At 42.1% G+C, this 27,183-nt stretch overlaps 1 protein-coding gene across 1 annotated transcript in view; it reads right to left on the reverse strand.

Annotated features, from left to right (window-relative positions):
- Nucleotides 1-25,055, reverse strand: part of LOC130175226 (monocarboxylate transporter 1-like) — a 28,800-nt gene extending 3,745 nt beyond the window's left edge. Inside the window, exons 1-4 of the mRNA XM_056385586.1 lie at nucleotides 24,895-25,055; nucleotides 11,678-12,024; nucleotides 1,213-1,356; nucleotides 76-891 (exon numbers count right to left, since the gene is read on the reverse strand). Of these exons, the coding sequence (XP_056241561.1) occupies nucleotides 76-891; nucleotides 1,213-1,356; nucleotides 11,678-11,894 (1,177 nt within the window). The 5' untranslated portion in view covers nucleotides 11,895-12,024; nucleotides 24,895-25,055. The remainder of the gene's footprint in view (nucleotides 1-75; nucleotides 892-1,212; nucleotides 1,357-11,677; nucleotides 12,025-24,894) is intronic.
- Nucleotides 25,056-27,183: the final 2,128 nt, after the last annotated feature.

Here is a 27,183-nt window from a genome sequence, read left to right on the forward strand (position 1 = left end):
GCAGCAAATGAAGAGAGCAGAAGAGTGAATTACCTTACCCCCCCCCCCCCCCCCGAGGCATGCTAAATGTCTTACCTGTTAGCGGTGGGCCGAGCAGCACTGGTCCACACTCCACTATAGTGACTAGACCCACGGCTGAAGAAAACCTCTGAGCTCCCACCAGGTCCATCAGTGTCTCGAACAACACGGCACTCAGCCAGCCAAATGCAAAACCGAAGAAGATGGCGTACACTACAAATCCAGTGTAGTCCACCGACAGCGGCGCCAGCACGTGACACACTCCGTTGTAAAGGACAGCAGCAGCAAAGAAGTACTGCACCCTAGGCCGGACCCACCTGGTGTTAGCCAGCAGGCCCATGGAGGGCCGGGCAAACATGTCAACGAATGCCAGCACTGACAGCAGGAAAGCCGCCTTTTCCTTGCTGATATCTTTATTCTTGGCAAAATTAGAGAGGAAGACAAGCGGAGCAAAGAGGCCGAAGAACATGACACTGTTGCCCATCAGGTACAGCAGGAAGCCGCGGTGTTTGAACAGCGTCAGGTCGATGAAGGAGTTGATGGTCTGCAGGACTGTCTTCTTGGGCTGCGGCTGCACTGAATCCGCCGCCTTGCCCTCACCTGCTTCCGAGTCAGGCTTTGCCGGCTGAGGTTTGGGGCCGATGGGACGCATGAGGGAACCGGCCACGCAGCAGTTCAGCAGAAGTCCGCCCAGGATGAGGAAGCTGCCTCTCCACCCAAACTCATCATAGAGCCAGGAGTTGAGAGGAGCCAGGGTGGACAGGAACACGGGGCTGCCGGCCATAGCGATCCCGTTGGCGATGGGCCGGCGCTTGTAAAAGTATTTACCGATCATAGTGAGGGCTGGATTCAAGTTGAACGCCAGTCCCAAACCTGGAGGGAGAGAAAAAAGTGATGATGCACTGACTCTTTGAAAGGAGCAAGTACTGGTTCCTATGTTACATTAAAGAAAACTTTGCTCAAGTATTTTTTTCTATGACATTAAATATTCATGATTAAATGATTAACAGCAATCAATTAAAACATATTTATGTGTTATTTGTTATGAATTTAACACTCAAGAACTCAATCTGCTTCATCAGGACTCTGTTGGGTGAAATCAGTGAAATCACACAAACAAAAGAACATACAGAAATATCACGTGACATCAACTTCAAAGGGAACATTAATGTTGGAAGTGGGTAAAATACTGACCTCCCACTACTCCGATGAAGAAGTAAAGCTGCTCCACAGTGTTGCAGAAGGAGGCCGCGACCAGACCCGACCCTGCCAGACAGCCACCGAGTATAATGATTGGCCGACTGCCGTATTTGTTCACAAGGATACTGCTGATTGGACCTGGAGAGAATGAAGAGAGGGGCGAGACGGAGGACTGATGAATTAGGTTTAGGAACTAAGTATGACGGCAGTGTTGAGTCTCACTGCAACATGTACAAAATAGTGAAAGGTTTGCTGCCATGATATAAAGAAACGCATGAAATCCTTTGGATTTGACTTTAAAAATTAATAAACGATTAATCAATCATCAAGAGTTTCTGATTATTTTTTCTGTAGATCGGTTAATCAATTAACAGGATAAAAAAATGTGTAATCATTGTACATAAGGAGCTGTAACAACTAGATGAAAAATCAACTAGTCGATCGAGAGAAAATTAAGTGGCAACTATTCTGACAGTTAATAATTAGTTGTATCACTATATATATATATATGAACATTTTATGTGCAGGTATAATACATGAAGCTGTACTGGTCCTGTTATTACCGCAAATACGATGTTGTTACATCAGCTCACCATTTTGACTGTTCACCAGCAGGTGGTGCTGTGACGGCAAAAATAAAAGCGGGACAGTTACTGATTGTGTAACAGCATCCGATGCATGGAGGTTACAGAGAGAGAGGAGGGAGGGAGGGAAGACGGGAGACTATGTGAGTGAGGAGGAGGGAGGCAGGCACTGCGAGGTACAGCACATACTTTTACTGTTAAGTGATACACATATAGATATAAGAAGAGACGTGAAGTGTGAGACGAGAAGAGGCGAGGCGAGAGGAGAGGAGATAAGAGGATGGAGGAGGAGAGGATAGAGGAGGAGAGGAGAGGAGAGGAGGAGTGACGACGTCCACTCTCAGCTTGCGTGCCAGCCTCACTATGAATGGGCCTTCACATGGGTCCAGGCTGACGCTGGCTCTGCTGGATGTGAATACAAAGTAAAGGCCTGAAGAATCTATACAGCAGCTCTGTGTTCAACTGTTGTACAACACACTTTCAAGACTTCCTCCAAGTGTCTTCTCTTGTTGATCACCTGTTCTCTCTGCCTCAGTCGAGACGCTAAAGATCTCTACAAGCTAAATGCTACACTTAGATTTGGAGACCGCCATTTGTGACTCCGTTGAACTGTACTGCGTTATACTGAACAGGCTATTTTTGGGCAACCATCGGCATAAACACAATTAATCAAAAAGATAGTCAGCAGATAAATCAATAATGAAAATGATTGTTAAGTGCGGCCCTAATTATGTGTGACAGAAGCTGGGAAAACTAAGATCGCGGACAGAGAGAGGAACACAAAAATTAACAAAAATTCGACACTATGACTGATCTCAGAGGACACACTTATTCTAGAGTCACTGCCAGGGTTCTCGGATTCGGCCTCCATGTCCTCACAACCAGCTCGTGCCCCTCACACAGACTATGGCGTCTTTGCCCTTGAAAACTTGGCAGCTGGCCACAAAGGCCGGGGGCACTCAGGACACACGAGCATTCACTAACGCAATTGCTAAATACCTCTCTCGGACACCTCGTTTCTGTGTTGTCTGTCACTGAGAGTCTGACTGGCTGGCACGGAGCCCTTGTTGGCGGGTTGCCACTTTCGGGGCGGTGGGTTTTTCTACGTCGGAGTCAAACAGGTGATAGAGGAGGCAAAGACGCACTGCAACGCACCAGACTGCCACATTTCTCCTGAGCTCATTGCAGCTTCACTGTAAAGGAAAGCTGAACCTGCACAAAGACAGGAGTGAATGTGCATCCCCTCAACACTCACGCACATATAAACAAATCAGAAGTGACAGTCTTTCTTGCTGTCTGGCAAAACACAAAGAGAGCAGTGAGCAGTGTTCTCAGAGATATTATATAAACGATTCATTCAACCCCCCTCCCTCCATCATTTTGCTCTCTTTCTCTCGGTGAAAGAAAGAACAACACTGTCCTCGGCTTTACACTGGCAGAGCATCCACAAGTGAGCGAGCGCATGTTGGGAGTGAACCCAGCTGTGACGAGCTACTCCTTTGTCTAATTCTAGCATTCATACTTTTGGTTCTTGCAGTGTTCCAGGTTTTATTCTAGAAAACATTTGTTACAGAACAAACGCTCGTGTTCAGCGTCAGTGGCCATGTGAAGTGTATGAGGGAGAGCAGCAGCTGGTGCTGATCAGTCAGGGCGACTAGAAACAAAACAGAAGAGGGACAGGAGAAACAGCTGATTGGATTTGCCCCAACAGTTCCTGAGAATACATCACATTTCTCGACCGGTCACATCGCTCGCAGACCGACGTCCTCCACTTGGTTTGATGAGAAGATCAATATCACTCGTAGCAATATGGTGAATGTAAGGCTGGAGCCAGAAAAGGGTTAGCTTAACTTAGCATAAAGACTAAACAGATAGCCCGGTCCTGTCGAAAGGTCACAAAATCTGCCGACTAGTTCCTTGTAAGCCCTTTAATGAACATTTGTTTAAGCTTTACAAAAGTCAAAGTGTAAAAATGAGAATAGTTGTTATGGAATTTTTTTTTGTTTGTCTGTTGTGAAGTATTTTTTGTTAAGCCTTTATTATAAACAATAAAGAGACAACAGGAAATGACGGAGAGAGATGCAACAAAGGTCGCTGGCTGGACTCACACTGGGGATGCTCTGCTTCATGGTTGATATCAAAACCCCTAAACCAGGGGTTCCCAACCTATGGGCCGGGCCCAATGGTGGGTCACGATAGTATTGCAAGTGGGCCGATAAAACAGTGTAATTTTGGTGAAGAGACGACCTAACACTGTGATAAACCAATGATAGGAACTTTTACGTTGTCACTGGCTGGACCACATTGTAAACTTGTTTGTCTGATTGCGTGATAAAAGATTACATCCATGGCAAAAACTGGAGTATAAAAATGGAGAGCTGGTTGGCAACAGGAAGAATTAAAAGGAAAGAGAGTCAAAAGGACCCATTACTTTAGTTGGAAAAAGTTGGGAACCACTGCTATAAACTATGGTGGTGCGCCACGCCAAACTATTTGGCGTGGCGCTAAGAAATAGCCCGGCACATGACCTCTTGCAAAACAACATATTGATGATTTTAGACCAATGAAATTAATCAGTGAACTTTAGATTTGCTGATAGTTGGATTTTTTTTTTTTTTTACCTTTGCGCAGAACCAGGCTAGCTGTTTCCACTTGTTTCCAGTCTTAATGCTAAGCTAACCTGTCCTGTCTCCAGCCCTCTACAAAGAAGTTTGTAATGTTCAGTCTTTAGTCGTCAGAAACGTGTTAATTCATTAAATGGTGGTGTTGTACTGGATTGGAATATACTGAAAGGTGTTCCTCATTTTTTCTTCATATCTCTCAGGATATAAGAAACACCTTCTGAACATAGTGCAGCTCAGTTCAACACCACAACCATGACCTCAATGCTAAAGCATAATTAACATCTTTATTACATTATTGGCATCATAAATAGACTTTATGGCAGACCAGTTGTTGGACAGTTGGATTGTGTTAAACTGTGCAGGTGTGCAATAAAGTGTATTGTATGCATTTGAATTGTACACTGGGAATCCAACTTTGACACTAATCTAATGTAATTCTGTTTGGTCATTCATTTGCTCAGACTGGCATAAATCTAAACTCTCCCATCTCCAGACCACGCTCAATCACATCAACATCCCATAACCCCCAAACACTTATCGCATTAAGACAAGCTGGTCCACGCTCACGCACAAACTCTCTCTCTCTCACACACACACGTACATCTGTCTTTCTTCACACACAGGCTCTGTTTCACTCCTACACTCAAGAAAAGCAGAGAAATCCCACAGATCACAAGAAAAGTCCGAGAGAAGTTAGTCATCGACGCCCCTCCACAGCGAGGCTGTGACCGCTGCTATGTGAAGTGACCGAGGGCCCTTTTTTTTTTTTTTAATCTAACATAGTCGCCTGAAACCAGAGCAACAAAAAAAAAATGAAGGAACATGTTTGTGTTTGTAATTCCACCGCACCTCAAAAGCCATGAGGATTAGGCACAAATGACGGGCCAATTCTGTTTGGTAATCCTCTTGTTCAGCTGTTCCCAGACTGCTCAACGGAGTTATATGTTATAGTATTGCTGAATCTGAATTTCTTTTCTTTTTGTTGTTGTTACTTTTCCATTCCAGGTCACTGAAACAAGCAAAGTAGAGCTTGTATGATGTCATCAGTTTTTTTAACTGAAGGAACTCTGGCCAAGGAACCAAAAGTGGAACCAAGTTCTTCATGGAGGATAAAGATCTATATTTTGTGTCAATGTCACCAAGCTCAGAGAAAATTTCCCACCCTGGAAAATGGGCAAAGTTACGACTCTGCCAAGTGTGTGGGCGCAGACATAGAAATCTATGAACCGCTCAGGAGAGTTTTTAGGGCTTTTTCAGAGGAGTATGTATGCTGTTATTTTTGTTGTAGTTCATGGTTTTGTAACATATGTGCAACTGTGAAGCACCTTGACTCACTGCAATTAAAATACACCCGTGTTCATTCCTTCCAAATGTGACAAAATGTCCATTTGACAGCTCCCAAAAAGTTTTGACATTAGTGCGAAATAAAACAATAAGATACAGCATCCTGTTTATCTGCTCAACAGTGAGGAGCTACCTCAAAGAATATATCCTGCTCCACTACAAGAAGACTTTTGAGACGATGAGCTTGCGTCAGACGCTTGGCATCATTGCTGGTTTACTGCTTTTTATACTGAAGCAACTTTGAACACTTAGCTACTGAGCTGTGGAGGAGCCCTCTGTTTATCTTTCCCAAACTAGAGCATCCTGGATATTCAGAGAGTTCCCTTGAGAAAGACTCTTCGGTTGAAAAGGCAGCAGAGCCACAGCACTGGTACTTGACAAAAATGGTAGAAAGTGGTGTGTATTTTGTATATCATGTATCTTCATCGTTGAGCTCCTATTCTTGCGTGTAAACGTGGCTCCTGACTTCGCTTGAACAGCTACAACTCACCAAGTTCAATCAGCACAACCACCAGAAATCCCTTTAAACAACAGATAATAGTTTGAGCAGCTGAAATGTTATTTACTGAATGTTTATAATTTTTCTGGGATAACTGACTGACCCAGCTGTTGGAGGGTGAAACTCCAGGAGAAACACGGTCACAGCTATGACCTAATATGCTTTGTTTTTGTCTGTCTGATCTGCTGGATTTCCCAAATTTTCTAAATGGTGCACAAGAAAGACAGGATACTGAAGCTTACTGAAATCTTGTGACAACAGGGAAGGGAGGGAAGGAAGGAAGACGGGGTTAGCAAGGGTTCTTTTCTTTCCTTCCATGAATGAGTGAGTGTCATTTTCTTTGAAATATCTTCATCCCAAAAACTAAACTAATGCAAACCAAGACATAAAAGACATGGGGAATGTTAAAAGACCATTACCTAATGTCTATTTTACACAATTCACTCTTCTGTTGGGTAACATACCTTAAACTAGAATGGTACTCAGTAGAGCATTTACCTTTGCCAAGGCCAAACAATCCTACAGGTCTGAGGAAACCAGATTATTATCTGGATCTGCACCAAACTGTGCTAAGACATAGATCTCAACACCATTAATATGTCTGTTTTTTGTTTGTTTTGTTTTTTTATATCAAGATAAACACATTATTTTCTGAGAAATTGACAAAAATGTGTGAAAACGCCCTATCTTGCAATGTTTAGGAAAGAAAAATTCCTGGATCTGCCCATATAACCGGATCTGCTCCGACCTATTTTAACGATTAACACACATCATTGTATTGTTCTTGTCCATATTGAAAACATTATTCAAACATTCACAGTGTGGGCTGGAAACAGTATGTGAACCCCTCGGCTAATGGCTTTAACAGAAGATAACTGGAGTCAGGGATGAAACCAGAATGGAGGTTTGGATTAGAGCTGCTTGAACATTTTTAGTTCGAGAAACATCCGCTGATGTGAATCATCCCTCCAAAGACGATTTCAGAAGACCTGCTGATTTGTATTAAGCTGAAAGGGCCCTATGTACGGTGTAAGAAGGCCACTGCACATCAACAGGAAAACATCATCCCAAAGATTAAGCACAGCAGAGGGAGCATCATGATTTGGGGCTTTGCTGCCTCTGGGCCTGGACAGCTTCTCATCATTCAGAGGAAAATATATTCCCAAGTTTAACAAGGTCCCTTACGGGATCATGTCAGGGCGGCTCCACCCGCTGAAGCTCAGGAGAAGCTGGGTGATGCAGCAGGACAATAACCCTAAACATCAGAGTAAATGTACTACAGAAAGACTTCAGATGAAGAAAATCCACCTTAAGCCAGTAGAGATGCTGTGGACTGACCTGATGAGAAACGCTCACACCAGACATCCTGACCAAACTTCCTCCTGAACAGAGTGCAGGTCTGACCAGCAGCTACTGGAAGAGCTGGTTTGAGGTTTTTGCTTTTTGTTAAATCCAAATGTTGACTTTACTTTTTCCATCAGCACTGTGATGGCTGTTCAATGAAGACACTACAGATTATAAATGTTTGTGTGACATTCGCTTGAACACACTGTACTTGTGACTTAGATGATGATCAGATCACATTTTATGACCAATCAATGCAGAAAACCAGGTGATTCCAGAGGGACCACATACTTTTTCTTGCCATTGCACATTGGCAGCTAAAATCAACACTCCTCCTTTATCTTGCTGCTGAGAGTTTCATGTTTCCAAAAAAAAAAAAAAAAATCCTCAATCAGCTTATTTTAATGGCTCCTGTAAAAGCTGGACTCTCTTCTCTCATCTTCTTCCTCCTTTACCTACGTGCAGACCATCATGTGCATGAACTGGTTCACACTATTAGTCAGCTGTAATCCAACCACGATGAAATGTGGATGAATGTGTGGTTGTTGTTTTTTTTAGTCTGTGTGTGTACGTGCGTTGCCTCGTGTGTAACCAGCGAGTGAGTAATATGATAATTGATGCCCAGGTTCCTTTAATAAGTCTGACAACTTCCCTCGTCCTACAGTGCGAGCAGCCATAATGCTTGTTAAGAATGACTTGTGAAGCAAGAGGAAAATAAAAAAAGAAACTACTTCAACATCTGGCTCCTGTTATGCAACTTCTCTCCACTCCTCCACCCTGTTCCTCCCCCGGCAGTTCCCTCTCTACTAAATGCCTAAACCGACTGAATACGACTCCGGGCTGGCGCACAGCTCTGAAGAGGATGAATGAGTAAGTGGAAGGAAGAGAAACCATTTCTAGAGACGGAGAGTTAAACTGAGGAAACAGACACAACAGAGTCGAAACGAGATGATGGCGTCTAACGAGCGGGGTCGGCTTGGTAAACACACCGGGGCAGAGAGAGTGAGGAAAGAACTTGCTTTGTGTCTTGAGATAGAAAGAGAAACCTGAACCGAAACCTACCCTGACCTAACCTGAAACTGGATCAGTCTCTCCCTCTTTCTTCCTGCCTTAACATGTAAATGGAAAAGTCTTTGTTGCAGCAGTGCTAATTAAAAAGGGGTCATTACGTGCAAGTGGTTGTTTTGAAATCATGCAATGTGCCTCACATTCATGCAGCTAGTTATTGAGTGAAAGCAGCATTGCAGACTGAAATATCTCAAAAACCACTGGAAAGATTGACATGAAATTTCGTACATACGTTCATGGCGGCTTCATGGCGCTGACTTTTCCGCTAGCGCCACCTACAGGTTCACATTTGTGGTTTTTAATGAAATATCTTCAAAGCTATATTATGGCTTGCAATGAAATTCGGTATTCATGGCCCTAATGACATTTCAATAATCATGCTAATTATTGATGAATCTGCAGATCATTTTCTTGATTAATCATTTAGTCTACCCAATGTCATAAAACTGAGAAATAGAGGCCATGGTGGACTCGTTTTGTCCAACCAACAGCCCAAAGACGTTCAGTTTACAATCCCATCATTGGAGAAGATGCAACCAGAGAATAGTCGCTGGTTTTGCTTAAAAAATATTATTTTAAGCAAAGTAAACTTACTAAACTCATCTCTTTAGGTTCAAATTACACTGATATAATGTACATAAGACAGAGATGTTATAGGGAAAATGAGGAAATAGAGAGGCATTACACTTTTGCAAGAAAAAACAAATTTCAAAAACGGAGATGTTACAACCAAAGCGGTAACATAACATTTGTCATGAGGAACAAAAACACACCAGAAGCTCATCATAAAAAAAACTGCAGGTTCAGTTTTTTTTCTCCTTTGTATTTTGTTTTAATTGTGTTTTCATGCCTTCTGCTAAAGCAAACTGTAAACCCTGCAATTAAGATTAAAGATTAAATGTAGTCATTAATTCAATGTGTGCTCTCTGCCATTTTTCTCTGGCAACTTTAGTCAGATTACAGCAGAACAAATATCTTCTTCTTTTCATATCTCTCTTGCAAGCTCTCCAAAGTATCCATTTCCCATATTGTCTCCGGCCCAGAGTCTTTTCTAAGCTGTGAGAAAGCTCTGAATGAATGGAAGAGATGTGGGACTGATAGAGGAAGAGAGGAGAGTATAAGAGTGTAAGGAGCGAGAAAGAAAAAAAAAAGAGGCTGGTTTGCTTTTGTTTTGCTTCAGTGAAGGGAGAAAAACGAGGAAGATAGAACCTCCCAAAGAAACGTCATGCTCAAGCCCTGACAAAAAGAGCAGTCTTAAAATAGTACGAGTTACGCAGACGTAAATATCAACAAATCCTCGTCTGGCAACTGTGTTTCGCTTACTAACAAACAGGGGAAGGAAACACTACAACCAGGCCTGAACACCAGTAAGAGAAAGGATTTAAACAGCTTAGTTTACAACCCACTATTACACTCCATCCTTTTACAACTTATAAAATGTATAATTCTGCCTCAACTTTTCCCTCCTGCTTTTATTGTTATGCTACAAACTATGGAGTATGGCCTCTGAGTTTGTTTTGGTGTCACGATTATTACATAAAACAATTCTCCAGGAGCGGTTAGCCGCAGCCCTAAAGCCAATATACAGTACTTCTATGTGCCAAAACATTATGACCCCTCACAGATGAAGCAAATTACTTTAATTGATTATCTTGTACTGGTTCGTGGAGCCAACATGTTAGATGCTGGAGAGATGGTCAGGTGTAAAGACCGCAGAGACTTTGACAAAGGCCAAGTTATTTTGGCCACATCACTGGGTGAGAGTAGCTCCACCTTACAACTTACAGGATGTAACAGCTCTGCTGCTAACGTCTTCACGCCAGACACCACAGGGATCCCCTCAGAGGTCTGGTCACAGCAGGTGGGAGCAGTTTACGTGGCACGAGAAGAACCAACAGTATACTACGCAGGATCGCTCCTAATGTTTCAGCTCATCAGTGTAAACCTCTTAGTAATAAAGTCAAGGATGTAAATGTTGTCAGAGCTGCCGCCATCAAATATTGACTTAAGGTCTCTGTTTGCAAAGATTCGTCTTCACTTTGACATTAAAGAGTGTTTTTTTTCAGTCAACCAGTGACTAAAAGTGCACGAATGTCAAGTGTCAGTCAGATGTTATAAAACAATAAAACATGAAAAAGACTTGAGGTTAAATTAAACGCTTCAGTATTGCCAACATTTCAATATCCCATGATTATTAATTATGGAAAGTGAAGTCACAATATAGACACATAAAAGACCTCTATAGCTCTAAAGATGTGTTACAGTCCATATGATTGTGAAGCAGAAGTTCACTGTTCTTAATCTGTGACCTAATGTGTGTGTTTTTGCAGTCACTGTTTATTGGGCAGAAACACCCAGTGTACAGACAACACACACCACCTACATGTGCGTGTTTGTGTAACAGATCAGAGCAAAACTGGCTTCAAATGAATGAATCCAGCTCTTGTTTTTTTTGTTTGTTTTGTTTTCTGTGTACGTGCATAATGTCACACAGCTCAGGTTAAGTGCCTGTTTAGTCCTGTAATATGACAAATCTTTAAGCTTTCTTTCACTTTCATCAGCCTCTGGTTGGATGTGATGCTGCAGATTTGAAAGAGCAGCGATTTCAATTATTACTTACATAACTAACAGTGTTATAATGAGCTGCAGGAAGTGGAAGGTTTAAGTGGCTACCATTGATTTTTTTAATGACTGGCAAAGTTTACTCAGCTGTAGCTAATCAACTGTTGTCTGTTAAATATGCTCCCTGTGTGCCAGGGTCTGCACGATTTATCGACCAAGAGAGGAGGACACACAACTCTGTGCATCATGGAGACTGATAAAAAAACAACACTGGGAGGTTTATGTTGCTCTAAAGCAAAATATCTACCTGCTGAATCTCCAAAAAAATGGAGGAATATAAATAAATGAATAGTGAAACAACAGACAAATGTTTTCTGTAACACTACACTAAAAATTAATTAAATTACACACACACAAACACACACGCCACTCACCTCCAGCGTACATGACAGCCAGCATGATGGAGGAGATCCAGGACACCTGACTGGGCGTGGCACTGAAGATGACCTCTATCTCTTTGAAGAACACTGTGATGGATTTGGGGAAGGCATAGGAGAAGCCAATGGAGATGAAGGCTCCCACCACCACAGCCCAGCCCCAGCCACCTTCAGGAGGAGTGTACCCTACAGGCCCACCCAATGTTGGAGGCATGTTTGCTCGCGAGGAAGAAGAAGAAAAAGAAGCAGAAGAAGAAGAAGTCGAATGCCTCTGCTGGACGACAGCTGAGCTTCAGAGGAATGGAGAGGGCTGGACCAGCTGAACTGGGATCAGGACTGAATACCTGCGGGGGGAACAGAGCAGAGAGATGATTAAAATCAACATAGATGGTGGGCAGGCATTTTTATCTACTTAGACTGACACAGAAAAATATGGAAGAAGGAAACTAAATATTTATGTTTGTGATCATTTCTTAAATGGCAACACCAGGTCCTGTCATGGTATGAAAGAGCATCTGTTCCGGGCTGCACGCCAACATACCAGCAGTGGACAAGGAGTAGACGTGTTTACCTTACAGACCCAAACACAAGCAGTAGACCATGAGAACTTTGGTGTGAGATGTTGTAGGTGTAGAAACAGACAAAAACACTGAGCACAGTGGGAAAACTTAACTTCCCATTGTTAAATATGCGTTTTACTCAATGGTGTCAATCAAAGTACAGTCTCCGTATCAGTACTGAAACTGGCCTTTTTTCACTGCAGACATTTGACTTGTCACACCAGGAAAAACACTAAGGAAGGTTCAGTTTTATACAAGTCAGCCAGTAGGAACACAGCCAGCATGCACAATACCCGGACCCTGAAACTGAAGCAGATAAATGCCATTCAAACATCTTTTTACTTTATTATGTATATCTGTGTTTTTCCTAATGTAACGTGTCTAAACATCTTCTGTTGCACTAATATCCATCAGTAAATGTTGTATGTTGGTACTGGCTTCACTAAAACAGAACACTTCGTGCACTTTTTTTTCTAATTTTCTAAACAAAACATCCTCATCTACATAAAACATTTATCAATTATCAAAATAGTTGCTTATTCATTTTTTTTTAGGCTGACTAATCCTTGCAGCTCTACTCAGGTCTAGATCCACTCCCCTCCTGATCCCTATGTTTCTCCCACTCTGTGCATTGTGTATGCATTAGTTGGTAATTAGCTCAAGACTGCTTTACAAGATGGGCCTCGACATTATGTAATAGGCCCAGTCTCCTTAAAGCCCTTGTAATGTTTTTGTGGTGCATTCAGCACCAACAAACATTTATCAAAGATATCAAAGAGCCTTGAGGCTTTGACTCTACTCACAAGAGCCACAGTCCCAGTCCCAATCCAATATCCAGATTTATAAAATCATTTTGAATCTGAACAGGTCACTACAGTTCAAATATTTACCCCCGCCCCCCACGCTCAAATGAATGTGGGGCTGTTGAATAAAAAGTGACAGATTGCTGGTACTGACCCACATTAGGCAGGAGCTTTAGGAACCAGTTCTTGAAGAATTCAGCAATTTAATCACACTCATGTAAAACACTATCCCAACTGCAACCAGGAAATTTGGTTGAAGGTCAATCAAGTTTGCACTCAGCAGAACTCACTAAAAATAAATGGCGGTGAGCAAAGTGATTGTAAAAATAACACAAACAGCCCCTGAAGGCCAACGACTGCCTGACTGACAGCTCGGCCTCACCTCACCTCACAGCGTGCTCTTCCAAGCAGCTGGTAACCAAACTGTTTTCTGTCTAACGCTGAACTCACTGTAGCATTTGATTAAATCACTGACGTACGTTTCCAGCTCAGCACTTCCTGCGCTTCTTCATTGAATGACTCCATCTAAATGTCCTCTTTTCCATTTAGGCAACAAATAACTGAGCTATTTATGGTCTGACATCATCTTTGCTACTGTTTGGGCCATTTGCCTTAAATTGGCTCTAGACTATAAATCTACAAACCACACTGGGACTTTGCGTGTGGGTACTGTGTGGGTATGCTTCTGTATATTTGAAGAAAAGCTCAGTAAAGCTATGTTAGTGACAAAAAACAAGGAACCAAAGACTGGACTTTTTACATTACTCAATCAATGTCTGCAGGGAAAAGAAAAACTTGCTGGGGTGAAACGGGAAAACAATATGTCCTTGTATTAACTAATGAACAGCTAGGCGTCATGCGGCCTTACATGGCATTTAGCCTGGATCGTGCTGTAAACAACCATGCTCCACCAATCATTACACCGTCAGCAGCCTGTTACAGTAACTGGTTAACTCATCTCTGTGGTCACATTGCGCCGAGACAGCTCGGGCTGCTGATGCTCATTTCACATACTTCAAACTGCATGGCTTTCACTTCCGTCTGCTGCCTGTTTTGAAACCATTTTTAGGGATTAACACACGTGCCTGTCTGAAACATGTATGCACGAAGATACATACAGAAAGAACGTTTTAAATCTGCCTGCCTGCAGCTCTGCTTTAATTTGATTTAAGAATATTTGTTTCTAGTTGCAGGACGGATCTCATGATATCAAAGCAGCGATATCATCCGGTTGTTTTGCATTTCCTTCCTTCATTTAGTTTCAGTTCATTCCTGTACACTATGAAAATCATCATCTATACTTAGACCTGGATTAAGTGATATCCATGTTATTAAAACTAATACTCAATTAAATTACTGCTTAACATCAAAGAGTCACTAACAGAAACAGAGAATAACCACCCTCCTCTCCAGTGCTATGCAGCTTTTATTTTTTTCTGCATGTATATGGACTTTTGAGTCGAGTCCTACAACAACTCCCTTAAAAACACTGAATTAAAACTATATTGACCCTAACCCAGCAAGGAAGCTGTGACTGCTGCCCAGCATAAACCAACAGAGCCAACACAAACAAGTCACTGGTGAGAAACATTATCAGGGTTCTTCCCAGACAAAGCTGTGTGATATATAGTGGATTCAGTCGCAGGATATTTTGGAGGAGCTCCATGCTCTTCAGTAAAATAACTCACTGATCAGTCAGTGACGCAGGTACAACGACTTTATTGACAATATCTGCATTTAAACAAAACAACTCAATGCGACCATATTTGGGATAAACTTGTATTCAGCTGCTGATTATATAACTGACTGCAGCCTGGTGTTTGTCAAGCGACGTCGTTAGATTTCCTCTGCTCGTCTCAGAAAATCCCACCTGACTCTAAGGGCATTGTAAATTTCACCAGTTTCTGAAAGCACATTTTCAATCTGTGCAATAATGTTTTTTTTTTTGCAGGCCTGTAGTTAGTTTTAGCCAGGTTTACCTTAACAATCTGCCAACAGTGTGTAGATAAGAATGCTGAATTCATTAAGAAACATGCTTTTTGATTTGACTGAAATACCCAGACATACCAGTCGACCCACATGTTGCTTTGGCATGAGGTTTGTGTAAGTCAGTGGTGGTATGTGGTCGGTGTCACTCACGTGTGGTGAGTTATCACATCACTGCTTAAGCACCAATTCAAAACGCTCATGGGGGAAGATGAGTTGGTGGAAATAATACCTTAACACATCCCTGCTGGTCTGCCAACATGTGACACATGTCATGTACTGTGCGTAGCAGACGGGTTACATTTCTACATACACTGAAACAGATCTGTGCTCTGTGCACCTGCTGTGGTTCCTCAAGATAGAAGCCAGTGCATTCAGACCAACACCATCCAGTTTTACCTGCACAAAAATAATTTGACCTGATGATTTAGTACATAGCTGGACTTGAACTTCTCTGCACATGCACACACGCCCACACACAAATTCACAATTGGCAAACTCACAATGCATTACTGCAGACTGAGTCATGATGACTGCAAAAAGTTTGATTCAGGTCCCATGAATCTGATGGAACATCAGAAAAGAAAGATATAATTCAACAGAATTCGAGGCTTTAACCCTGGAAAACACAAGAACTCACACAGGGTTACTCAGAGTGAGCTAGACAGCAAAAACACACTATTAAAAGTTGTTTTATTCCTAAATATGTATATTGTAAAATATAACCAAATTTCTCTGGTAAGTCCATTTAAATCATGATTTTAATGATGTGAAAAATCATAACTTAGGCAGCGAGTATCAACAAACAGACGGGTGACGTCAGAAACCAAACAGTCAGCACACCCAGAGCATACAGGCAATTCCACTTCCGCTTTACTTGTCTGCGCTGATGATATCAGATACCACCCATCCACATTAGCAACCAAACAGCTGGCTAAGACACAGCACCAACCTCCAGATGAACCCCATCAGTCATGAAATAACATACTTTGAGTTGGCCGGTCCTCACGTCTGGTGGGTAATCGGGAACTCAGACCCTTCACACCACAGCATCGCCACGGAAATCAACTCCGACGGTCAATGTGTGGCATGTGTATTCAGCAGAAAATGTAAGTGTCCTTGGTCAGAAAGCCAAGTCTCAAAACATCCCAACAGTTATTCAACCCTGAGCCCAGTCCAGAAGCTTCATGTTATACAACAGGCGAGACGAGCAACTGACCATCCCTGAAATTCTGGAGGGTGGCCATTAAATCTAAGTAAATGTCATAGTATCTCACACCCTGCGGCGCTGGGATTTAATGTATAATGACCTTAGAACAGAGTAAATTACGTATTGCAACAGGTCATCCAGGGGCCACAGAGTAAGACTGGCAAAGACTCTCATGCTGGCCCTCTCATGTTGCTCACAGAGCTGTTTTCCACACAGCCCATCCTACATCTTGCTGACCTCACTAACACACAGCCATGCATACTGTCACATGCTTGTGCAAACACTCTTCCATTTCTTACTCGGGCTGTCACTGAAGCTCTGCTCTGATCTGTTACACTGTTAAAAGGGGAAAAAACAAACATGTGACTTAATGTGCTGCTGATCAAATCTCTGATCAGAGAACATCTAGCAACAGAAACAAATCCCAGAGAGGCAACCCACACATCACTGCTGACTGAACCAGCAGTACGCTAAGCATCAGGTGCTGACGTCGTTCGCAGTATGGTCTTCCTATACTGAGGAGGGAATGTGATGACTATAGGTGTAACGCTGCAGCCAGCACTCCTTTAGCTTTGACGTGGAGCCCTCAGGACAAGGCCCAGGTTTAAAACACACAATATACTTTTGGAACTGGTACTTTTTTCAGGTTTGAGTTAATCCAATGTACACTTCCCAGTAATAACTGACAACTGACAACTGTGTTGGGACTTGTTTTTGTTGGCAGATGTTCTCCGATCAGTGATTGGATCAGACGTGTAACTCATTTACTTCCTTTAAATCTCTTCTTAAAAAGCACTGCAGCTTTGTCTTGGCCTTTGGTAATGTTTCATACATGCTTTATTTATATTGTTTTATTTGCCAATTATTGTTTTTACATATTTTATTGACTCTCTTCACTTGAAATGAAAAGAGCATTGAAAACAAATATTCACGAAAATTTAGACTGTATATGCATTTTTTCAGGCTACCGTTTGGAGTTTAATGAATGGAAAATCACAAATCAAACAAAGCATGTTCTCTACTACGGCATCAAAGAAACGTGCTGCCTGCCAGACGTAAGGAAGGAAGCTGGTGTCGGCGGTCTGATCATGCGTATTCAGGTGACCTCTTTTTTAGATCACATAAGGAAATCATGTTGTATTTTTTTAAGTCACTGTTGCATTAATGTCCTGCTGAACCAGAACAAGGACCAGATCAGGAAGACAATAGCTGCGATGCAATGACGCCGTTAAAGGTTTCTAAAAGGAGAAATCTGAACTATAAATGATCATAATGCGTCCATTGTATTATGGTGTATTCAAGTGTGACAACGAGAATGAAACTAGAATTACCGCATTGCAGTTGTACGCCTCCGCTCACCAGTAAAGTTTCAGTTTACATCCACATCTGTCTGCACTCACACCACGTGTAGTGAAGACTTGGAAGGAATCGAATTTAACGTTTTTTTTGCCTCGCCTTTGTTAAGCTTTGTTGGCGTTCTTCTGCTGTACATCTACGGTATGAGTGTTGAGGAAGAAAATACACATCCTGTAATGTAAACTGGCTTGCACCTAGAAATAACCCTATAACCCCACTGATTCGACTCCTTGATCCTTGATCAAGGTGATACTACTTACCTTAAACAAGTACCCTTCCCTGTTTATTATCAACCACCGTCTCCCTCTTCCCTCTTACATCACCAACGCTTCATTGTCTTAACAACATCTTACCTGTGCATATGTTGATTCAGTCTAGGGGCCCTGTCTGCCCTATCCATACATATGCTGATCTAGTCTAAGGGCCCTTCCTGGCCCAACTATGGATATGCTGATCCAGCCCAAGACCCCCTCCTACCCCCTGATAACTTGAACCAAGGTGCTACACTACAAGACCTCTGATAAACATTACCTTTTGTTATAACTTCCTTTCCTGTCTGACCAAATGTCTGTAACCCCAGGTATATGCAAATACAGTTGTCCATCCTTTGTCTTTCACTGTATAAGTGTCCCCCTGCCCTACACTCGGGGTCAGTCTACTGCCTCACACCCGCTCTGTGTCAGTTGGCTCACCGTATCCTGGGGTACCATTAAACTTACTTACTTCTCTACAGCAAACTTCAAACTAAGGACTTGAGTGAATTTTTTTCAACAGTGTGTAAGCTCACTGAGAGAAACGACGAAGTTGTAGCCATGATAGTAGACGACGCTTCAAATATGGAGGTTGGTGCAAAAAGAAGCTACACATTCCAAAACATGGCTGCTTCACACAAGTCTTCAATGCAGCATCACAAAAGATCTATACAGTCACCACGGTTTCAAGGTGGGAACCAAGATTAGTGTCACCAGTTCAGTGTGTCATTCATTTTTGACCTTCAAGATTCTAATCAGTTCATCTTTGAGCCCAAGTTGACATTTGTGACGGATGTAATGATATTCCCTCCAGACATTTCTGATATATTGCATTCACAAGACTGAGATGGATGGGTGGTCACAGTAACCTTGACCTTTGACCACCAAAATCCAATCACTTTATCCTGAAGTCCGAGTGAATCTTTGTGCCAAATCTATACTTATTCCATCTTAGAGAGCAACTTAACACCCCACTTCAGCTCGCACACTCCCCCTTCACAAATTCAAAAAATGCATTCAAACCCAGACTCACATCGCCGCCCAACCCCAGCCCCTCCGACTACTGACACCCCCACCCTCTCACCGCTCAGACTGTTCCTTCAGTGTCCCTCTATCTTTCCACCAGACTTTCCACACCAGTGTGCTGCAGCTGTTTTCATCCGTGTTGATGCCAAGATATTACGTCTTGCATTTGTCCAGAACCCATGAAACTGTAGTTACATGCTCTCATTTTAAAGTCTACGGAGAGCCAAAGTCATGATGTCCGTCTGTAACTCAACGCAATCTCTCATTCATTTCTAAAAAAATGAAGCGTGTTCCTGGGAGTTACTGTCTAAGACAAATCCGCTTCAATACAGCAGCTGTTAGAAACTTGAGACCTTTGTGACAGTTAGACAATGATTACTTTCATCAAACTTTCAAACTCACCAATGCTCTCTCATTTTTCACTTCATTTCATTTTTTCAATTTTCTAGTTGTAATCTTCAATGTGTATAAACTTCAACACTGTTAGCTCCTCTCTGTGTTCGTTGGAACACATGAACCGAGCGCCACGACATACTGTTGAGACAGGCTCTGACCCAAGGCTGGATTTTTAGCTATTAGCGTAGTTAAAAATGCCAGTGGGATTTTGAATTAGGTTTTCCTTCGTCTGGAACAAACCCGACGTTCTGGTTCGTCTATACCGGCTGGTAACTGTTGCTGTGAAGAGTTTTTTTTAAAAAGCGGCTGACATGTAAAGCATTGACAGTCGACCAGTGTCTACACGATCACTGATGGCCAAGAATGTGGTTGATATTTGAACTTAGCTTAACTTAGCAAGGGAGATGTGACTGAATGGTAGGGAGGCTGTAAATTTGCCCTAAACACTATAAACACAGACGGACACTGCGATCTCTTTTTATGTCTCACAGACAGAATTACCACATTTTCTTAAATAAAAGGCAAATAACTTTCTTCACTATCCTTTAGCTAGACAACCTCATACACACAGCTTAACTGGACGACAGTCACCAAGGGAACAGGGAACCATCCAAAATTCAGAAGTGAATGCAATGTCCTTATACCTAGCTTTAAACCATTGGTCTATTTGACCAACATGCAACCTTGTCTGGGACTGACTTAAGACCAGGAGCTGTCTGTGAACTTGGGAACAGAAAGGTAATTGAAGGACAAAGCTGACATAGAAAAAAAAATGGCCCTCACAATAACTCATGGGGAATGAACAGGGTGGGGAAGTAGGCCATAGCGAGGCCCATTTTAGCAGCACTCTCAGGACAAGATGTGCTAATGCTTCCAAAGAAAAAAAACAACATGGCATTTCACACAAAGAATGTGAGAAGTTTTATTTTGTGTTTATTTATTATTTTGACTGTGTTCCTAAATTTAATTGACCATTCGTCAAACAGCTTTACAAACATAGCTAGGTAGTCAGAGAAGATCGATACTCTAACGTATCACATCATTCTGTGATATAGTGTATATCGCAGTACGCCCCCAAACAAGGTTATGTGTCTGTGTCTTAATGTCGTGTGTTTCTGTTGCTGTTTTATTAATACTTTTATTTTGCAAATAATATATCTGCTATCCACCTGTGGTAAATAATAATAATAACAATAATAATAAATAAATAAATAAACACACACTACTATGAATTTTCAGTTATAAATCTGTCACTTTTATCATTGCAAACATTATGTACTGTGTGAAAACGGGCAGGTTAACATCCATAGGAAATTACTTTGCTTCAAGAATGTCCAGTGTAGGAGCTCATTTACCTGGAGGCACCCTGGAGCGGAGCACAGCACGATGTAGACATTTTTTGGGAGTTTTATGTGACACAGACAGAACAGACATCAGCTGGACCAGTTAAAGTGGAAAAGAGACAGAGGAGGAATGTGATTTCCAGTTTGGAGCTGGCTCTTAATGGGAAGCAGGCTTCACCAGAGGGAACGGATTTATGCCCCCATGTCCCCTGAGGTGTCACTGCTCTCTGCTGGAGTGTAGTTAGTTAGGTGTGTGTGTGTGTGTGTGTGTGTGTGTGTGTGTACCAGTAAAGCAGGACAACTCCTGAAGGAGTTATCAATGAGGCCATTCATTCTGCAGTATAACAAACGCTCCCTTTACCAAAGTGTGTTCAGGGGCTGGAGTTACCTGAAATCACTTAAACAACAAATAATAGTTTCAGCAGCGGAAATGTTACAAATTTTACAACAAATACACATGTGGCCAAGTTTATACTGAGTGGTTTATACTTTTTCTTTGTTAACTGACTGACCCAGCCGTTAGAGGGTCCATCTCCAGGAGAAACACTATCACAGCTATGATTAAGATGCTCTGTCTCTGTCTGAACTGCTGGATTTCCCAAATTTTCCAAACAGTGCACAAAAAAGACAGGACACTGAAGCTCATTGAAAACTTGTGACAACAGGGAAGGGGAGGGAGGGAAGGAAGACGGGGTTAGCAAGAGTTCTTTTCTTTCCTGCCATGAATGAGTGAGTGTAATTTTTACAGAGTCATCATGACTGCGAAATATCTTCACCACAAAAACTAAACTTTAATAAACACCAGGTAATAAAAGACATGATGAATGATAGGACATTACTTAATGCCTGTTTTGCAAACTCTCAGCTTCTGCCGGGCTCTCGCATTATAAATTTGTTCTCTCCAGCCAAAAAGCTGTGTAATGCTTGACAGCTTAACACTAATGACCACTTAAACCTCATAGGCATGAACTAACGTTGATGTGTCCCCATACAGTATATCCCTCTCTCCCACACGTCTGTAATCCTGAGAACACTGTATGCACATACACACAAATCCTTGCATGTGCAGTTGTGCGTGACCTGTGCATGCACACAAACAAACACACACACACACACGGCCACACATGAAGGAACAGGCTCCGGGAAACAGATTTAATATGTTGGTTATGCCTTGTGGCCATGTGACAAACTTGTTTGTCCCAAAAGCTTGTGCAAGCGTGCCTGCACACAGACATAAGATCCGTTTCTCACGGCAAACATAGAATATGGAAATATGATTGAAGAGAAATGTCAATTGCACTTCATCTATTCAACTTCCACTATTGGTCAGAGGATTATTTTCTCCATTGTCCCATTAATTGTTTGGTCAACAAAATATCATAAAACAGAGAAAAATGCCACAAATATTTCCTAAAACCTGAGTTGACATATTCAAACAGCCTGTTTTATCCATAACCCAAAAGTTTTCATCTTACAATGATAGAACATCAAGGAAACGAGCAAAGGATCATTTGGAGCCAGTGCACATTTTGCATTTCTGCTGAAAAAATACGGCTTTTATTTGATTGTAACTTGTTGTTGATTACTTTTCTGCTCACGACTCGACTCATCATTTAACTGACTAACTGTTTTAGCTCTAGTTATGGCTTGGCATCAAACTTCAATAGTGTTATGGACCGACCGAATCAGTTTGACACTATCGAGGTTAAAAAAATTCCTTGTCAGTTGATACCAAGATCTAATAACGCTGATGGTTGGCTGTTTATTTACACCAACACATATGAGCGTGTAAAGAGTATGTAAAACTAAAATTTGTACCGTAATGCGTGTAGTAATTTTCTTTTAGTTATACTAAATTCGATAAAATTGGTATCGAAAAAAGTATTGTTATGAATTGGTATCAAGTCAAGGTATCGATATCAGTAGTACTGATACTGAAAAGTTTTGAATGATACCGAGCTCTTGCTCGAGTGTAAACCAGCCCCTCCCCAATATACACATGTGTTTAAAGCCAATCTACCATGCAGCCATTCTGCAAGGTGAAAAATATAGTTTGAAAGCTCGTTTTCATTCCCCCAAAACCCAATGTTATCTGTCATACAGTGAAATGTGCCTGGTTAGCTTTTGAATTCATTTTCCTATGAACTGGAGATGAACATATTCAGACATATGCGCGCCACGCATCTGATTCTACTTGTGACATTCCCTCCTAATCAGTACCATGTTTCCCGTCACACACACGTACAGTAAAAAAGAGAAGCAACATACACGACGTCTCACTGATGCACCGTGAATGTTAAACAAACATCCACGTAATATATTTCTTAAATTATAAAGTCACAATTCTCTGCTCATAAATTCCAGATAGCACAGGTCATACTACTGCCTATTGCTATGGAAACCAGCCAACAATCACACAAATAGTAATAGGCAAGGAAAGGAACAAGTCAGCATTATTGAGAGTGCAGCGTCTGAACTTTTCCTGGCATATCCTCGTCAGTGACAAGTCGTAACAATAAAGATTAGGTAAACAGTAACAGTGAAGATTGCACAACGTACTTGTGCATCTGCAGCCTTGATTGCCAGAACTAGTCGGGAATATAAAAACACAAGGAAACAGCAACTGGATATGTTAGTTTCAGAACAGCTCCACTAACCAAATGAGCCAGCACCAGAGGGCAGTAATGTGTGGTTAAAGTACAAAGAAGCAAGTAAATGGGAGCCTTTTAAAACAGTATCTCATTACATGAGACACTTAGGTCTGAAATCCTACAATAAAAAAATCATTAAGGGCTAAAACTTGACTTTACACATTGATTCATCTGCTCCAGCATTTTACAAATGATGTTTTACTGACACCCAGAGGGAAATATTCAACTGTCAGTCCTCCGGAGAGGTCGGATTTCAGAGGACAACACCACTGAAGCTGGTACATTCGTGCACTCACCAAAGGAAACTTCAACATGACACCAGGTAATATACTTGTCTTTCTACAGGTCACCCTGCCACCGCAAACGGAAAATGACATAGCATTCACTCGCTTTCTGCACCACACTTAGAGAATATATCCCCTGGTTACACACTTATTAATAGACAACAAGCAGCTCTGGTTGTTTTAGGACAATGGGGATTGCATGGGAGGCCGCACGTGTGGCTGTCGTGTGATCTTCCCATTGAGCCCTGGCCCTCAAAGAGCCGCCATGTGAAACTCATTCAGCTCTGTGTGCAGAATAGATCACACATTAGGCCGCGGTCAAATGCACTGCTGCACCCACTGGAAATCACAGCTATGGCTCAAGATCCCCAACTCTCTACTCTGTGTGTCAACCCTAGTCCGTGACCTGCAGCAATGGATGGATTACTGAGTGGGCATACCCATAATCCAGTAAGGGAGAGGGCAGAGTAAGGGCAGGGGGGCCCTTACTCTTTAGGCCCTTGGGGCAGAGCCACTGCATGTTGTAAGATTTCATATTTTATGTTGGAACATTTAATAAAGATGACGACAAAAAGACACAAAACAACAAGTACAATGGGATGCAAAATAGCCACAAATACAGGGAGGCATGAAACAAACAGAAATGCAAAATGACCACAACAACATGCAATGTCCAGACCACAGTGATGCTACACAGCTATAAAGAGACATAAAAATAACTATATGTGGTCATATATGTATTTTTATATAGGGACGTAAAACAACTACGCAAGAACCACAAAAAAATAACATACCACTGAGTCCTGGTGCAGCTGCAAAACAACTACACATGTCATTTTGTGTCTCTTTCAGTCTGGGTGTCTTTCTCCTGTGTAAGGGGGGGGGGGAACCCTTCCTTACATGCCGGAGCCCTGGACCCCATTGTGTCACAATCCGTCCATGCCCGGAGCGACGGGCTGTCAAACAGCATCAGGCTGGTCGGATGCGACAGGGCAGCCTCACCGATTTTTACGTGTGAATGTAAAAATAGCGGCAGCATCACGCCACAGTGAATGAAACCACGTCGGTTCAAAAACTGCCGTATGAAGCCGGGTGTTTTAATCATGTGCGCTCCGGGATATTGAAATGAAACATTAACGACGGCGGAAGCAGAGAGGATAAGCTGGGGGCACACGTACAGCTAATAATAATAATGGAGGCGCGGACCGGGGCTAATTTACAACTTCACTGTTCATTCAGAGGCAAGTTGAGATGTGGACCGTAAAAAAAAAAAGAGCCGTTTTATTCAGCCGCAGCCTCTTTGTCTCGACACACCACGCCGTGGACGCTGAGTCCACTGTTCACTTACTGCGACTGCTCCGCTGGGTCCGCTGGGTCCGCTGGAGGCTCGGTTCGGCGGGGTGAGTGTCTCCCGGATGCCCTTGGTCGTGATAATGGCTCCACGTTGAATAGCAGCAGCTCAGGCAATCACACACACCAGTATACCCCTGGATGTGGGGATGGCTCTGTGACCACTGCGCATGCGCACGACAGACCTCCTGCTCTCAGCAGCAGTGGAGGAATCTGAGAATATGCACGTGCGTGTGGAGGGACGCTTAGCTAAAGTTTATTGTACAGGCTAGTCAGCAACAGTTTTAGGTATGGAAGAAAATAATTACTTTAATAAACATTTTTAGAAATATTATGACTGATGTCATAAAGAACCATTAATCGAAGAATCTGTCTGTCTGAAACTTTCTTATAATTATCATATATAATAAGTATGATAAAGGTGGTAAGTTATAATTTTTGCTAACTTTGTAAACTGTACAAATAATTCAGGAAGTCATTTCCAAGTCTAGGACCCAAAGAGACTTTATCACCATTGTATCTACATCTAGATCTGGAACAATAACAAGAAAAGCATTTGAAGTCTCAGGAAATGAGGAGGAATATAACACTGCTGTCTTTCAATAAAATGCACTACTCACTCCTCACACTCCCAGCCTCAAAACTGCAGTTGAAGCAACACTTCTCTGGCACAGACTCAATCTTGGGAAACTCCACAAACTTCTGACCTTTTTTTTTTTTCATCATCATATTATGCAGTTTCCTCAGTTTTCTGTGTCCACCACCTGCTCCATGTAAGGTCAACACAGGTCAGAAATATAGTGTTGAAATCCATCTTTCTCTGCCTCTTCTGTGCAAGCAAGATGAAAAAAACTGTTGCATGACCTGTGAAGAGGAGAAATGACAGCAACACAGATGCGACACACCTACCAGGGCAAGACGGCTGTGCTGCTGACACGGACAGCACATAACCATCAGATTAAAAAGAGTTTTGAAAACATTATTTGCACCTGCATCCCGCACTCTGTTTCCCTTTTTATCACTAATATCTGTTACTGTAGCCAGTGCCTCAAAAATAAAAGTACTGTATGTACTGTATAGGTATATGTTTGTTGTTCCTTTTACATGAACAGAATGAAGAGGAAACATTTACAGTGACTTTCCCGCCCCTCCCCAACAGTAAAGAAACAACTGTTAGTCAATGCTTCTTTATTTTTGGAGGCGAGACCAGATATGGTTTATATTAGAATATTTAAAACTGTTAATTTGGCATTCACTTACCACACTGAATAAAAATTGTACCTTTAATGTATAGTTTATTATTGCCATGAACCAGGGCGTTAAATTTGGGTCATTTTTACTCATTTCCCGACTGGATCCCACCTATTCAAAAGTTTGTAAACACCACCTCTGCTCATTTTCACAAGAATATAAAAATGTAAAACATGTTTTTCTGCCAAATGAATATGGGCTTGGATATTATATATATATTTTTTAGGTCTTTTCCCCTGTTGTACACTCCCACCCGCAGCAGACAACAAGTCACTCTCAAGCTAAAGCACAGGACATTAAATTAACATTCCATCCTCAAGCTCCACTAAAAAAAAAGAAATCACATGCTCTCAACCCTGTAACAGTAAATACAATCGGACCTACCCCTGTTTACTCACAGAAAAAGTTCAAACTCTTTGCTCCTCGCTTGGGAAAATGATCTGAGCGTCTGGAGCGGCTCTACCTGTATAATGTGCTTTTGTTTCATTACTGCGGCCACCGCCATCTTCTGTCAAATGTTTCCAGCTGACAGCATGTGAGGATGCTTTTGGCACAGCGATGTGACAGTCCCTAATTGGAATATTCAGTCTGTTTCGGCTAATGAGGATGAGGAAGAAGAAAAGGGGGACGACAGCGGCAGAGTTGAGTCTGGATGAGTTAAAATGGGAGGAAGAAGAACTTTTGTGTGTCTTTAATGAGTGAATTGTCTTTATATCCCACATCAGGACGGGACTAGTGAGATACCCACAATTTAGCTCGCTTCAGTAGGATCCCCTCCAACCAGGCAGCTGATTTTATCCACAATATTTATCTGGCCCCACACCCTGCAACAGACAGGGAAGGCCGAGCTGTTTGGCTAATGGGTGTCTCTATCTATTCACAGGGCTCAAGACAATAAACAGTTGGGGACACACACTCCTGTTTTTTGGGGGTTTTTTTTTGCTTCACCACAGACTTCAGAGCCAATGGAAGAGGGGGGGGGGGGCTAAAGAGAAAAAAAACTGAGGGGGATGGGAACCACAGTAAATCTGGGAAT

Source organism: Seriola aureovittata, chromosome 9, assembly GCF_021018895.1.
Source record: "Seriola aureovittata isolate HTS-2021-v1 ecotype China chromosome 9, ASM2101889v1, whole genome shotgun sequence".
Classification (NCBI taxonomy): Eukaryota; Metazoa; Chordata; class Actinopteri; order Carangiformes; family Carangidae; genus Seriola; species Seriola aureovittata.